This window comes from Chanodichthys erythropterus, chromosome 23 (genome assembly GCF_024489055.1).
Source record: "Chanodichthys erythropterus isolate Z2021 chromosome 23, ASM2448905v1, whole genome shotgun sequence".
Taxonomy (NCBI): domain Eukaryota; kingdom Metazoa; phylum Chordata; class Actinopteri; order Cypriniformes; family Xenocyprididae; genus Chanodichthys; species Chanodichthys erythropterus.
The window spans coordinates 19,533,250-19,548,662 of record NC_090243.1 but is presented as its reverse complement, the minus strand read 5'-3'; the positions used below and the strand labels follow the sequence as shown (position 1 = coordinate 19,548,662).

The 15,413-nt window shown below is 38.1% G+C and overlaps 1 long non-coding RNA gene and 1 gene segment (V, D, J or C); both read left to right on the top strand.

The window, feature by feature from the left end:
• Positions 1–641: 641 nt before the first annotated feature.
• On the top strand, positions 642–5,848 carry LOC137014008 (uncharacterized). The gene is made up of 3 exons (XR_010893786.1): positions 642–827; positions 4,979–5,111; positions 5,737–5,848. It is a non-coding gene; the product is annotated as an uncharacterized lncRNA (long non-coding RNA).
• Positions 5,849–14,757: 8,909 nt separating this feature from the next.
• On the top strand, positions 14,758–15,413 carry LOC137014384 (Ig kappa chain V region 3547-like). The segment is given in 2 exon segments: positions 14,758–14,953; positions 15,066–15,413. Coding segments are annotated over 2 exon segments (438 nt in total).

Genomic DNA, 15,413 nt, shown 5'->3' with positions numbered 1-15,413 from the left:
AGCCACTCACTTCCTGTCATACTTTGCAAGGTCTTGTTAACTCTTGTTACATTTCTGAGCGTTCATCATTCTTGTTTGTCTGCCTGTTTCTGATCCTGTCTGTTCCCTGTGTATGATTCTCTGCTGCCTGTCCTTTGGACCTTTTGCTTTGTTTTGGATTTACAATTGTTATCTGCCAGCCCTGACCCACTGCCTGTTACTCGACTACGATTCTGCCTGCTCTCTGCCATACCTGTTTGCCACTGTTTGACAGTCCCACCTTGTTACAGATACACCTTGTCAGAAGTCAAAGTATTAGTCGAGAGAAACAGCAAGACAAAAAGTCCATCAATGTCTCTATCAGACTCACTTATATTGTTTTATTATCATTATTATTATTATTATTTGTGTCTTTTCCTTCTCTTATATTTTGAAATTGTTTTGTTTGTGAGATTTTGTGCTCTTATAGATCAGTTACATGATTGAGATCTGAGTGATTTCAGTTTGTCCTAATTACCTCTTATTATCAATAACACTTTCATTTTCATGATATTCAAGAGTGAAAAAATCCAGTCATGAAGCAATAAAGGCACAGAAATATCTAAAAACTAATGAATTACTAAATGTTAAATTATGGTGTAAAATTGTGTTTTCAGAGCCGTCAAGCACTGTCACATCTTTAACTTGACCTGTGACCTCTGAGATGACCTCTGACCTCTGCCAATACAGAGTTCGTCATGATGCTTCTGTCACTCATATGCAGCTCAATTATCATAATTAACAGAGAACCTGGAGATTCAGACAAATGAAGGATGAACTGGTCTTTCTTGTGAATGAAAAAATCTGATGTATGTATGAATTCTCCTCCCGCTTCACATCTGTCACAGTCATTTTAATTTATGTTTTTCTTAACCAAACTTCAAAAACATAAGGACAGATCCTTTGAGCGCAGCTGATGACGATTGATGATTTTCTTCTTATTGTGATTCAGAGTGTAGAGGACAGATCACGTCACTGTTTTTCACAGAATATTTCAGTTTTACAAATCCTCAAATCCTCACAGAAGGACTGAGATCAAAGTTTATAGTTCAGATATAACGGTAGAGATTAAAATAGAGCAAATCACCTTTTGAAAGTAACTTGATGCTTCAAATAACGATTGCTTCGATTAGATTGTTACACCAGCAGATGGAGACAAGAGACTGTTCAAAATGTATTTGTCACTGAATCATTCAAGAGATTCGTTCAAAAATGCTGATTCATCCAGTAATGAAACAAGTGAAGCATTTATGAGTGAGTCACTGAATCATTCATTCAAAAACCAAATTTTTTTTTAAATAATTCATTCAAAGTAATGAAACATTTTTAAATAGACACTATTTTGTCAGAACCTCTAGCTAGATTGCATGTTTAGTTGTCTGTTCAGAGCTGTGAGAGAATCATGATCTCTATTATAAACAAAAGAAGATTCTCAATATATCTAGAAACATGTCGCTCTAATCAAACATTGATTTATTCAGGAATGTGTTTATCAGCAATATGTTCATTTTGAACCATTTCAGCTGGACTGAAAACAAAATAACTCTTAATACTGAGTCTAAAGAGTAAATTACTCATTAGTAACTTTTTGTTTACTGAACTATTGTAGAAAAGCAATATCATATTCTCAGTCGTGCTGTTGATCTGACATACACACTAAACAGAGCTCTTCCCAGCCAGCAGAGCCATGTGGGGCCCAAATGGGTTTGACCTGGGCTATCTAACTGGGACCCAGCCAGTTTTGCACCCAGTTTCCATGTAGGCCCCACATGGATTTGCCCAGATGAAATGAACACTGCTTAGTGTGCACACTACAGGCTGTTTAATGTAACACTTAATCAGTGTTGGAGGTAATGAGATAATTAAGTGATTGAATAATGATTTTGTATTAGTGAAGAACACCTGCTGTTAACAAGCAGAATCACTGAAGGAAAGAGAAACACAAGAACTACTTCCAGCCACAGCCTTGGATGAAATCAACTGAAGATAAAATACATTACATCTCTCAAGATCTGATTAAACAACTCCACAAACAACATTAGCTTCACTTATTACTAACCAGACTGACTTTATTTCTGTCAGACATCTACAGAAGTTCGTATTAAGAATTAAGAAGAGGCTTAGATGTTGATTACTTATTTGAAAGTAATAGTTTGATTTGATGCTACCATTGTGGCTCCTGTGAGTTTTACTCGCACACAGACATCAAGAATCAGCGTATGAATCTCAGCAATGGTGGCATGCTTCAATGGTGCAATGCATTCTGGGAGCCATGGATAAGTTTCGTATGATGCACTCAGAATGCATTGCACCATGAAGCATGTCACCATTGCTGAGATTCATATGCTGATTCTTGATGTCTGTGTGCGAGTAAAACTCACAGGAGCCCAAAATATGTAAATGGTGTGTTATAAATCGTTTGATGTTCTGATTAAATTCTATTATTCTCTTGCTGTAGAATCATAACAATAAAACAGAATTAATAACATACTACCCGTATAAACCTCCCACATAATATCAATGAGTTAAGCCAATATATGATGATTATAATCTTATCATCAATCAGTTTACAGCATCTGATTATATTTTCTCTTGCTGTTCTCGCCATAACAAACAGACACAGCTGTCAAGAGGAACACTAACGTTAAAAAGTCAAGAGCCTGACTAAAGCACACACTGATCGCCACAATGGTAACATCAAATCAAACTATTACTTTCAAATAAGTAATCAACATCTAAGCCTCTTCTTAATACGAACTTCTGTAGATGTCTGACAGAAATAAAGTCAGTCTGGTTAGTAATAAGTGAAGCTAATGTTGTTTGTGGAGTTGTTTAATCATATCTTGAGAGATGTAATGTATTTTATCTTCAGTTGATTTCATCCAAGGCTGTGGCTGGAAGTAGTTCTTGTGTTTCTCTTTCCTTCAGTGATTCTGCTTGTTAACAGCAGGTGTTCTTCACTAATACAAAATCATTATTCAATCACTTAATTATCTCATTACCTGCAACACTGATTAAGTGTTACATTAAACAGCCTGTAGTGTGCACACTAAGCAGTGTTCATTTCATCTGGGCAAATCCATGTGGGGCCTACATGGAAACTGGGTGCAAAACTGGCTGGGTCCCAGTTAGATAGCCCAGGTCAAACCCATTTGGGCCCCACATGGCTCTGCTGGCTGGGTACACAATCAATCTCTGACTGGATTTACATCGTGTTTGCATTGTTAGTTATGGTGAAAGCATTTCTGGAGTGCAGAAATTTAGTTGTAATGACGAGATCACTGCATTCACACCATCAACAGACTGTCTGTCATCTGCTCAGTTTCTCTTCACTGCAACCTTCCCTGTGATGAACAGATCTAAATATAAGGCAATAATCAACACTTTTCACCATTCGTTCATTTAGACAGCTGTAATAGTAAAAATGTAGTGATAGTATTCAAGAAGGTTTCACATGTAAACAATCAGAGCGCTAAAATCAGAGTGGAAATAGCCATTTATTTCTAAATTATGACAATTATTTGATGTAAAAATCATATGAACATTATAAGTGCACCTCAGGAAACATTATAAATAATAATAAATCAGTTGGTGAAGCGACTCAGACGCCTGCAGTGAAATCTGTTCATCTAGGAAACACATTCACCATGTCCTGTAAAAGCAGTCCTGACGTCTATCAGAGTTGGGATCATCAACCTCTATCCTGGTTCAGTGATAAAGAGTCAAAAACCTCCGTCAGTCAGAGTCACAGTGATTTGTGCTAGAAACACTGAATAAGTTCATTCACAAATATGAGGCTGCAGCAGATGAGAAGATTTGAAGTCAATAACATCATTTTAGAGCTTCAGACGACTGAGAATATCGAGCACAGGTGAGATTATCAGAGATCCAAACACTGAAGGGTTCATCCTAGACCATTTGTCTATTTAACCCCAAATTTATCTGTATCATCTAGATACCCTGAAGACATCAAACAAGTGATCAACAGAATTTGGATTCATCAGATTGTTGAGAAGATATAGTTTTATAAGTGTATTGAGCCATGGCTAAATGAACTATCTTCTGAACGCTTTGACTAATTAAAATCCTTTTGATAACTTTTGTCATTAGTGTCTATAGATGACATGCAAAATTTCGTGTGAATCAGTCAAGTGATTTAGGAGATCAAAAAAAGTTTTTAGCAACTCAAAATGGCTGATGGACTACAACATGTTGTACTAATGTTGTCCACTAGAGGGAACCACAGGAGAAGAAATCTATTTTTCTATCAGTTTCCATCAGTTTGAATGTTTGAATCCAAAATTCACAGAACTTCACACACATGGACAACAAGACTTTCTGAGTAAACATGCCGAGTTTCAGGAACTTTTTTTTTAAATCAGTCATTTATATGAATGGGATTCAGAGATGAAGGTCATAATACTAATGCTGTCCACCAGAGGGAGCCACAGGACAACAAATCCTTTCAGATCTCTTTATGAAAGTGTAAGTGCTTCAATAGATTGACTTGTAGTATAAAAAAGGCATATAGGCCTAAATTCATTATAGTTTCATAAAGTTTAATAAAACCCAATATAATTAGTTCGCAAAAAAAAACAAAAAACTGTAATCTCCAAAATACTTACAGATCATTCATTTTTATATTAATATTCATTTTATACTATACTGTTGAAAACACAATTCAAAGTGTTTCTGGATTGAAGTTTCTGAGCTGTAAAAGATCCCAATAACAATTCAAGCTACAAGTTAATCCTGTTATGCTAGAGGATGTTCATGTGCATTAAAACTGTCTAAAGACCAAGAGTTTGTCTCACATTGGCCATATAACCTGTTACGGCCAGGACTACAGTACCTGTTTGTCACTTTGGGTGGCACAATTGCATATAGTGCTATAATATATAGTGTTTAACCATTTAAATACACACTGGAGCCCCATCGAATAAATTCATCTCTGCATTAGAGAAGGGTATTCCTGCACAACCGGAGGCTGCAGTTTCAGGACCGCAGTTCTAGGACCCTAGTTTTTCGTGACAGCGCCACCTACCGTACTGGATCAACACTATAAGATGGACAACGTGGACAGCAATCAGACGGTGAGTACCGATATTTAATTAAGTTTTATTTGATAACGTTTAAACGGTGCGAAGTTTACATATTGAGAACTGCTAACTATTAATTAATAATTAATTCCCACCAAATTAAGAATTTGTGAGCTAGTTTTATTAATTACTACGATGTTAATTCGTGGCCATGATTTCATAAATCCTTGTTGAGTTTTAATGACGAAGTATTATAAGTGAATCTAGCCAGCACATTAATTAAACTTATCAGATGACAAGAGCATGGTTGATGTAAGGTTTGTAAGATTTACCTGCAGCTTAATGTATTAGTGTGAATAGTGGCTTAATATTCGTTGTTTTACCATATTTAAGTATAAAATATCTTTCATAATTAAACTGCCTAGTTGCACTGTGTTTTAGCCTGTTGTTTTGGCATTGTTTTGCAATGATGAATGAGGCGTTTGGCCTAATCTGCAGGCCTACTCCACATACAGTCCATTGTTATCATGTGTTAGTTTCTGTCATGTTCTGCATGGCCAATATGAAGTGATTTTATGGATTTGGTTAGGCTCATTGTATGACAGATGATTAAAAAAGGCACTAGGGATATTTTCATGATCTTAAAATATTCTAACAAGTAGGCTCTCTCTTTTTCAAGATGCATATAACAATCCAAAAAGGGAGATCCCTGCCCGAATTGAAGAGATGCACCACATGCTGCAAGGACTTTCACTGCCCGTTCTGTAGTTCAGCTTTGTTCCACCCATCAGGTCAGAGTACAATATGAATTATTTTTGCACAATGCCTAGTGCACCATTTTGCTACTGATATTTCTGTTATCACAAAGTGATTGTTCTCTGATAACTATTTCAGCGAAGTGGAAGAATTTAATAGAAAGATTGACAAACAATTGAGGAAAGAATGGAGACCATTCAGTTGGTGGGTATTGCTCTTATGTACTTGGACATTTGGAGTTTGTAATTTGATGTCAGTAACATGAATATTATGTTTGGCTCTCTCTCTAAAACTCCAACAGTGCATAAGTGTTAAATCATATATATTCCAGTTGAATATGTTAAACAAATGTTTCTTATCTCTCTCTCTCTCTCTCTCTCTCTGTCTGTCTCTCGCTCTATCTTTCTCTAGAGTTGAAGCCTACAGCCATTCTATCCATGCAGCAACTGATGGAAAAGGGGTTCGCTTTGGTGCTGTTGTCGCAAAAATGACATATATATAAATAAACAAACAAACAAACATTCTTGAATCATTATTGTGTCTTGTCTTGCCTCTCAACAACCTTTAAAATATTGGCTGTAATTTAGTGACTGCATACGCTGATTCCAACTTTAACTTACCTGATAATGAGCTAATTCACTTTAAGGAGGTTAATCAATATACTGTATAATTCAAGAGACTAAGACTTTTAAAGTTCTCCATTTTTTACAATTGTTTTAAAATTGATATACAATTTTCATTTATATTTTGTGTAAATTCATGTTTAAATTTCAAAATTGTGACTCAAAGCACACTTAGTAATTAACCTCTGCTGCATTTTGAATCAAAAATCACATTTAAAAACAAATACTATGAGATTAATATATTGATGCTATATACAAACATGACTACAAACTAAACCAACAGGGCCCTAGAACTGCGGTCCTGAAACTGCAGCCATCGCTATATCATCCAGTACGGTAGGTGGCGCTGTCACGAAAAACTAGGGTCCTAGAACTGCGGTCCTGAAACTGCAGCCTCCGGTTGTGCAGGAACAAGCCCTGCGTCCCAATGTCCATACTATCCATCCTAAATAGTATGTGAGATTAAAATAAGTGTGTCCCAAAGCATAGTATGTTGAAAAGAGTATGCCAAAAGTCCCCGGATGGTCTACTATTTCCGGTAGATTTTCGAAGTGTGGATCCGTGCACACTATAAAGGCTAATATTGCCCACAACCCATTGCGCGTTGGACGAGGATTCAGTTCAGAACTACAAACACGAGTAAAAAGTGTTAAAAAACTACAAAGCATGGCGGATATACGCGATCGACGCTGAGAGATTTGAGTGACTAATAATCAGTTTAACCTGATAGAAAATATATATTTAATGTTACCCGTGTTATTTTTCATCTGCAAATACCAATGTGGACTTTTATAAAGATCCGAATGGCCATTAACTTTTAAATGCATCATTATGCATTAATATGAGGAGAGTTCTCCACATGAAAGACTCGCGACTGCAGATCAACGTGCTGCATTTCTCTCCAACACGGTAGGAAATTAACTAAATGAAATGTGGAGGATGTAAGATGATTGACAGGCCAGTTTACGGTGACAGGATGCGACAGAGAGAAAAGACGCGATTGTATGACGTGATAGTATGTCCCAAAGCTTGTCTACTCTTTTGCTACACACTCAAAAGTAAGCACTTTTTGTTCACAGAAAGAGTACATACTTTTAGGGCGTAGTATAAGTAGGCGAATTGGAACGCAGCAATACTATTGGGTGCATTAACTCATTATTATTCACCTCGTCAGTTCCTGTTCATCAGTGTGTCTGTCTGTTCACACCGCCCTCTAGTGGCGCAGTGATGTAGTGCAAGATAACATGAATAAAACTGTTGAAGGGTTTCTGTCATCAGTACAGCTGTGATCACCTGCGGTCTCGTACCTGCAGCCGAATTACAGTCGAGCTGATGATCACTAAAGCACTTTTGCTCATGTGATTTTGCTTAGATGATGATAAGTTTCATCTACATTTCATTTTCACACAGTGCTTTTTAACATGGGGTTTGAATAACCCCATTTAAATACAGAATGAGTTCATTTGCATATTGATCAGATGCTTCAGTGCTCTGAGAGTGTTTATAGTGCTGTGAGTTTAACACTTCATCACTGACACACACAACAATCTTCATCAACATGACCTTCATCATCATCTTCATCTGGACTCTCACAGCGTTTGCTCAAGGTTTGTGGAGCACAAGTTTGATATCAATTCATTTCTTCAAGTATATTGTCAAAGTTTTGAGTTGATTTTCTTCTTGTTGTGTGTTTCAGAGTGTAGAGGACAGATCACCGTCACTCAGAGTCCCTCAATGACAGCAGCTCAACCAGGACAAACTGTGAACATCAACTGTAAAACCAGCACAGATGTGTATTATCATAGTTCTTATGGACATTCTTTAGCCTGGTACTTACAGAAACCTGGAGAAGCTCCTAAACTCCTGGTTTATTTAGCAAGCACCCTCCAGTCAGGAACTCCATCTAGATTCAGTGGCAGTGGATCTAACAGTGATTTCACTCTGACCATCAGTGGAGTTCAGACTGAAGATGCTGGACATTATTACTGTCAGAGTTATCACAGTGGTGGTGTGTTCACACAGTGATAAAGAGTCGTACAAAAACCTCCGTCAGTCAGAGTCACAGTGACTGAACTGATACTGCAGCTGCTCAAAGGAGGATCTGAAACAACATCGTCACACAAACATCTGAAATAAAATCATCAAAATTCAGCTTTTTTTAATAAATTATTGAGGTCAGAATTCAAAGCATCAGCTGAGAGAAACAGACAAAGTCCATCAGTGTCACTGTTAAATTTCCTCATATTCATACCCTCTTTAGACTAAAAATGTTGTGGAAAATGTATATCTGCCTTGAGATTTTGTGCTCTTATAGATCAGTGACATGATTGAGATCTACATGTGAGTCGTCCACCATATTGGATCAGTCAGATCTGGTCCGTGAACACTGGAGAGCAAGTGAACTCCTGACTGCATCTGCAACCTCTGTAATAAAGTTTCATGAGAACTAGTTAAATAGTAAAATCACTGTGGGGCATCGATTATAAAACACAAAGTTCAATTAGTTGCTTTTATTTGAGATATGGATCAACATGTGGATCAAGGTGTGGTTATTATACAAAAGAACAACAATACTGACATAAATCACAAGTATAAAAACATCAAACACTCATAAATAGTTGCAGAAAACAATCAAATCAACTTCCACTTGATGAACACACACAGTCCTCTATCAGAACACAGTCCAGACCTCAACTCTCATTCTAGTGATTTCCAGCATGTCCACGAGCTCCAAGAGGAAGATGTGTGGCAGATATTTAAGGAATAATCAGTATCGCCCTCTACTGCGGATTGTTTGATGAGGGAAATTTAATTTACAGATTGGCCTGTAATTTACTATATCTCTCGGATCTAGTTGAGGTTTTTTAATAAGAGGTTTAATAATAGCCTGCTTAAAGGTTTTTGGCACGTATCCTAGTGTTAAGGATGAATTAATTATATCAAGAAGTGGACCTACGACCTCTGGAAGCATTTCTTTCAGTAGTTTAGTCGGCATTGGGTCTAACATACATGTCGTTGATTTTGATGATTTGATAAGTTTAGATAATTCTTCCTCTCCTATAGCGGCGAATGATTCTAGTTTTACCTCAGGGACACTACAGTGCACTGTCTGAAGCGAAACTGTAGACGGTTGCATGTTTATAATTTTCTCTCTAATATTATCAATCTTGCAAGTAAAGAAGTTCATAAAGTCATTACTGCTGTGCTCTATGGAAACGTCAGCAGTTGAATCTCTGTTTCTAGTTAATTTAGCCACTGTGTCAAATAAATACCTAGGATTATGTTTGTTTTCTATTAAGAGATTTGAAAAATAAATAGATCTAGCATTTCTTATAGCCGTTCTGTACTCAATCATTTTTTCTTTCCACGAAAGGCGAAAAACTTCTAGTTTTGTTTTCTTCCAACTACGTTCAGCTTTTCTAACAGCTCGTTTTAGAGCCAGAGTGTGCTCATCATACCACGGCGTTGGATTAGTTTCCTTAATCTTCTTTAGACGTAAAGGAGCGACTGCATCTAATGTGCTGGAAAAGAGAGAGCCAATAGTTTCTGTTGCAGCATCGAGTTCTTCTAAGTTGTCAGGTATACTAAGGCGATGAAACTGCTCGGGGAGATTATTTATAAAGCAATCTTTAGTGGTAGACGTGATGGTTCTACAATATTTATGGCTGGGTGGTGGTTTTGTAGCCTTGGCTAATTGTATTATACACGAGACTAAATAATGATCTGATATATCATCGCTCTGCTGTAGAATTTCAACAGCATCAATATCAATTCCATGTGACAGTATTAGATCTAGGGTATGATTACGACAATGAGTGGGTCCTGACACGTGTTGTCTAACTCCAATAGAGTTTAAAATGTCTGCAAATGCCAATCCAAATGCGTCTTTATTATTATCTACATGGATATTAAAATCACCAACAACAAGGACTTTATCCGCAGCCAGTACTAACTCTGATAGAAAATCAGCAAATTCTTTGATAAAGTCTGTATGGTGTCCTGGTGGCCTGTATACAGTAGCCAGCACAAATGTCAACTTACATAATGTTACATAAAGCACCATCACTTCAAAGGAATTATATTTGAAATTCTTTTGAATGATTCTGAATATATTACTATAAATTACAGCAACACCTCCCCCTTTGCCTTTCTGTCGAGGATTGTGTCGATAATCATAACCTTGAGGACTAGATTAATTTAAAGTAATGTAATCGTCTGGTTTTAGCCAGGTTTCTGTCAAACACAGCAAGTCTAGTTTATTGTCTGTGATAATTTCATTTACAATAAGTGCTTTTGAAGAAATAGATCTAATATTCAGTAACCCAAGCTTTATCATTTGTTTATCTGATTTATCTGTGATTTTCATTTTTTGAACATCAATTAAATTTTTACCCTTAAAAGGTTTCGGAAGTTTTTTGTATTTACTAGTTCGAGGTACAGACACAGTCTCTATGTGATAATATCTAGGTGTAAGTGTTTCTATGTGCTGTGAATTATCTGAGTTCTGTGACGTGAGGCGGCTAGCAGACGGTCGGTTTAGCCAGTTTGTCTGCGTCCTGATCTGGGCCCTGGTTTGTCATGTTTCAGCTCTAAGACTATTTGCCAAATTTCTAGATAGAAGAGCAGCACCATCCCGGGAGGGATGAATACCATCTCTTTTCAACAGATCAGGTCTGCCCCAAAAGCTTTTCCAATTGTCTATGAAACCTATATTATTCTGCGGACACCACTTAGACAGCCAGCCATTGAGTGATGATAACCTGCTAACTATCTCATCACTCCGACGAACAGGAAGAGGGCCAGAACAAATTACTTCTGCTGACATTGAATTTGCGAGTTCACACACCTCTTTAATGTTAATTTTAGTGATCTCCGACTGGCGAAGTCGAACATCATTTGTGCCGACGTGTATAATGATTTTAGAATATTTACGTTTAGCATTAGCCAGCACTTTTAAATTTGCTTTGATGTCAGGTGCTCTGGCCCCCGGCAAACATGTGACTATGGTGGCTGGTGTCTCTATTTTCACGTTCCGTGTAATAGAATCGCCAATAACTAGGGCACTTTCAACAGGATTCTCAGTGGGTGCGTCACTGAGTGGGGAGAACCTGTTTGATGTTCTAATCGGAACGGAAGAGTGGTGTTTGTTCTTGCCATTATGCCGCCTCACAGTCACCCAGTTAGCCTGCTGCGTGGCTTCTACAACCGGAACCGAATGTGCAGTGTTTACTAGGCTAGTCGCATCCAAAGCAGTATCTAAGGCCCTTTCATTCTCACTATCCTCAATTAAAGTTTGGATGCGTGTCTCTAATTCTCAGATTCTTGTCAGCCTGACAATATCCCTGCATTTATCACATGTGTAAGTCTCACTGCTGACAGAAAGAGCTAAGCTGTACATGTTGCATTTAATACACATGATAATCGTCGGACATGACTGACCGTGTGTTTGATGAACGCCGTCCGAAAAACTGCAACGCACACGGGACTCGCTGGCTGGATGTCTCGGTCGCTTGCCGGTGCCTGGGGCAAGGGTGATGTGCGGGACGCTGTACCTCGCGGTGGATCGATGAATGCCGGGCAGCAACGTTTCCACAGCTTCCCGATCTGGCGAAGACAGATCAGAATAACATACATCGGATAAATCCGCCATTAAATCGACAAGGAAGGTTGGTTTAGAGGAAAAAAGAAAGTAGCTAGCAGGCTAGCGGGCTATGGCTAACACTAGGTGATTACGCTGGTGGATTGCTAGTAATAAATCGTTCCGTTTAGTAATACTATGCAATAGGTTAAGTAATCTAGTGAAAAATAAGAAAGTTATATTATGTGAATAGGAATAAAGAGAAGGATTTAGGATAAACTCCACGAAGCTCCGAGCGTAGGTCAGACAGCAGGCAGGCAGCAGCGTTCTCTGTGTGGGACAGCTGCCCACTAGCAATGACAAAGTCTGTGTAAATGGTTCAATAGATTGACTTGTAGTATAAAAAATGCATATAGGCCTAAATTCATTATTGTTTCATAAAGTTTAATAAAGCCCAATATAATTAATTATTTCCAAAATACTTACAGATCATTCATTTTTATATTAATATTCATTTTATATTATACTTTTGAAAACATATTTGTTGTTGCCAGACGTGACTGAATGTATTGCCGTCCAATTGAAGGAAAGAGACAATATTATCTGTCTATTTTAATATAGTACATAGAATAATACTTCCATAAAGAGATACTTATAGACACATATTTTATTTGAAAAGACACATGACCATTGCTGTACCGTCTACTACACGATTCAAAGTGTTTCTGGATTGAAGTTTCTGAGCTCAAAACTGACTTATGTGTGCACAGTCCAGCACAAATAAATAAAATAAAAATGTGATAATGTCCACCTCCATCAGCATCATCATCAAAAATATTTATATATAAGTGAAGTGAATTGTGATTTTTCTTGCTCAGTGACAAGTTGAGAAAGGAAATGATTTTAGTAGGAACTAAACCTGTAATGAGGTTATTTAAATCGATACACTACTTAGCCAACATGTATATGTGTTCCCCACATGGTCTAAGCTTGGGCTACATGGGTACCAAGTGGGGATGGTCCTGAAATGGGCATCTTATCTGGAGCCCACTTGAGTCAACTAAGTAGGTCCCACATGGACAAAAACAGATGGGCTTCCTATGTGGGTTACTAATTGGAAATGTGTGCATGGGCCCCAAATGGGCAACACAAATGGGTTAGACATGGGCAAACACAATCAGTTCCATCCCAGCCAGCATGTCATTGTGGGGCCCATATGGGTTTTTGATGGGCTGTCACTTGGGCCCTACATGGGCAACCCAAATGGGGCCCAGAGAAATTTGTCCATCAGCTACACATGGGCCCTGTGTATGTTAGTCTATAGGGCACATGATGGGTCCATAGTGGCCCATTTACATGTTTAATATATAGGCTCATTTGGGTCTCAAATGGCTGCTAATAATGGGACCACACAAAAGCTTTATGGGAACCACATGGGTGATCACAAATGGGCCTATATAATGGTTGTAACACAGTTGGTATATACAGGAAGAAGGAGGCGGGAACCGGCGAACATTCAACATAACTTTAATATAAAATAAATAAAGATCAAAACGAAAGTAATGCCAGCAGACCCTCGCGGACGTCTGGCGGCCACACAAACATAATAAAACATAAAATAATATCCAGGCCTGGTCCTCTCTTGTCCTTCACTGTCGTCGCTCCTCGTTTTATGCTCCCGGAGCTCCTCCGTGAGAGACTCAAGGCCGGTGCGCCTCGCAGGTGAAGCTCATCATCTCTCGCGTCACCGGCCTCGTGCTGTTCCCTCACGGCTCTCGCCCGCCCTGCTCGCCACAATGGTCTTTTTTTTTTCTTCTTTTTTTTAAATTGGGTACCATCTATTAATTTCAAAATTCACTGTCAAACCTCTCAAGCTCTGTTATAATGTTTTTATTCACCTGTACCTGACCAAGAAACAACAAAAAAAGTTATTTGCAGGTTCCACTTCTATATATAAAGATTAAAGAATGAAAAAACATAGAAAATGCAACTTATGAAAGAAAGAAAGAAAGAAAGAAAGAAAGAGAAAGAAAGAAAGAAAGAAAGAAAGAAAGAAAGAAAGAAAGAAAGAAAGAAAGAAAGCCATGAGTTGTTTCTAAGTGCAGTTTTCATGTTCTCAGAGTGGGTTTCCTCAAGGTCCTCTGGTTTCCCCCACAGTCCAAAGACATTCAGGTTAGGAGGACTGGATATGAGAGTGTGTCAAGAGGAGCATCCAGTGTAAAACTTGTACAGGCCGAATCAAACATGAGCCTGCAGAAGTGGACCTTAGATGAGCGTTTTTTGGTCAGTTACAGGTTTATAAAAACATTCTAACAGAGTTTGAGTGGTTTGAAAGTGAATTTTGCATATAGTTGCTCATTATTTGACCCATGTGAATCTTTAAGGAAATTAATAAACAGGGCCCAATTTTCACCCAATGATGACCCACGAAAAACCATCATAGGGCCATTTATTGGTCTAGTGTGATCACCCATGTGTAGCCCAACTTGGCCGTTATTATCAGAACCCCTTTGGGCCAAATATGGGAACTTAAACCTGTCACTGCCGACACAATGTTGCTATGTGGGAGCTTCTTGATTATTAAATGGTTTCATACAGTAAGAGCAATATCACATTCACAATCTTGATGTTGGTCTGATATTCAGAAGCAACATCTTGCTCATGTGATGTTGCTTTATATCAGTAAAGGATTATATTAACATGAACTTGAAATCTCAATGAAACCACATTAAACCATCTTAAACCTGTCACTGCTGAAGCGTTTGCATAGAGAGAGTGTTTTACATGAGCGACACACGCTTCAGTGCTCTGCATGTGTTTATAACTCTGTCAAACATCAAACATGATCAACAACTGTTTTTCACTAGAACTGAACCTACAACCAACAAAAATGACTTTCAGCACCATATTGATCTGGACGCTGGCAGTATTATGTCGAGGTTTGTGTCAGTAAAGATTACAGACATTATTTACTTGTTATTTTTATGTGTTGAGAAGATATATGGTTGTAAAAGTGTTTGTTTGTGATTTCTAATCTTTCTCTCTTGTCAGAATCTGTTGGTCAGGTGACAGTGACTCAAACTCCCTCAGAGCTGCTCTCTCAAACTGGACAATCAGTCACTGTGACCTGTAAAACTAGCAGAGATCCAGAGTGCTGTTATGGTGATGGAAAACCTCTTCTCAGCTGGTACTTACAGAAACCTGGAGAAGCTCCTAAACTCCTGATTTATTACACAAACCGCCTCCAGTCAGGAACTCCATCTAGATTCAGTGGCAGTGGATCTAACAGTGATTTCACTCTGACCATCAGTGGAGTCCAGACTGAAGATGCTGGACATTATTACTGTCAGAGTAGACATTACATCAACAGTAAATATGTGTTCACACAGTGATAAAGAG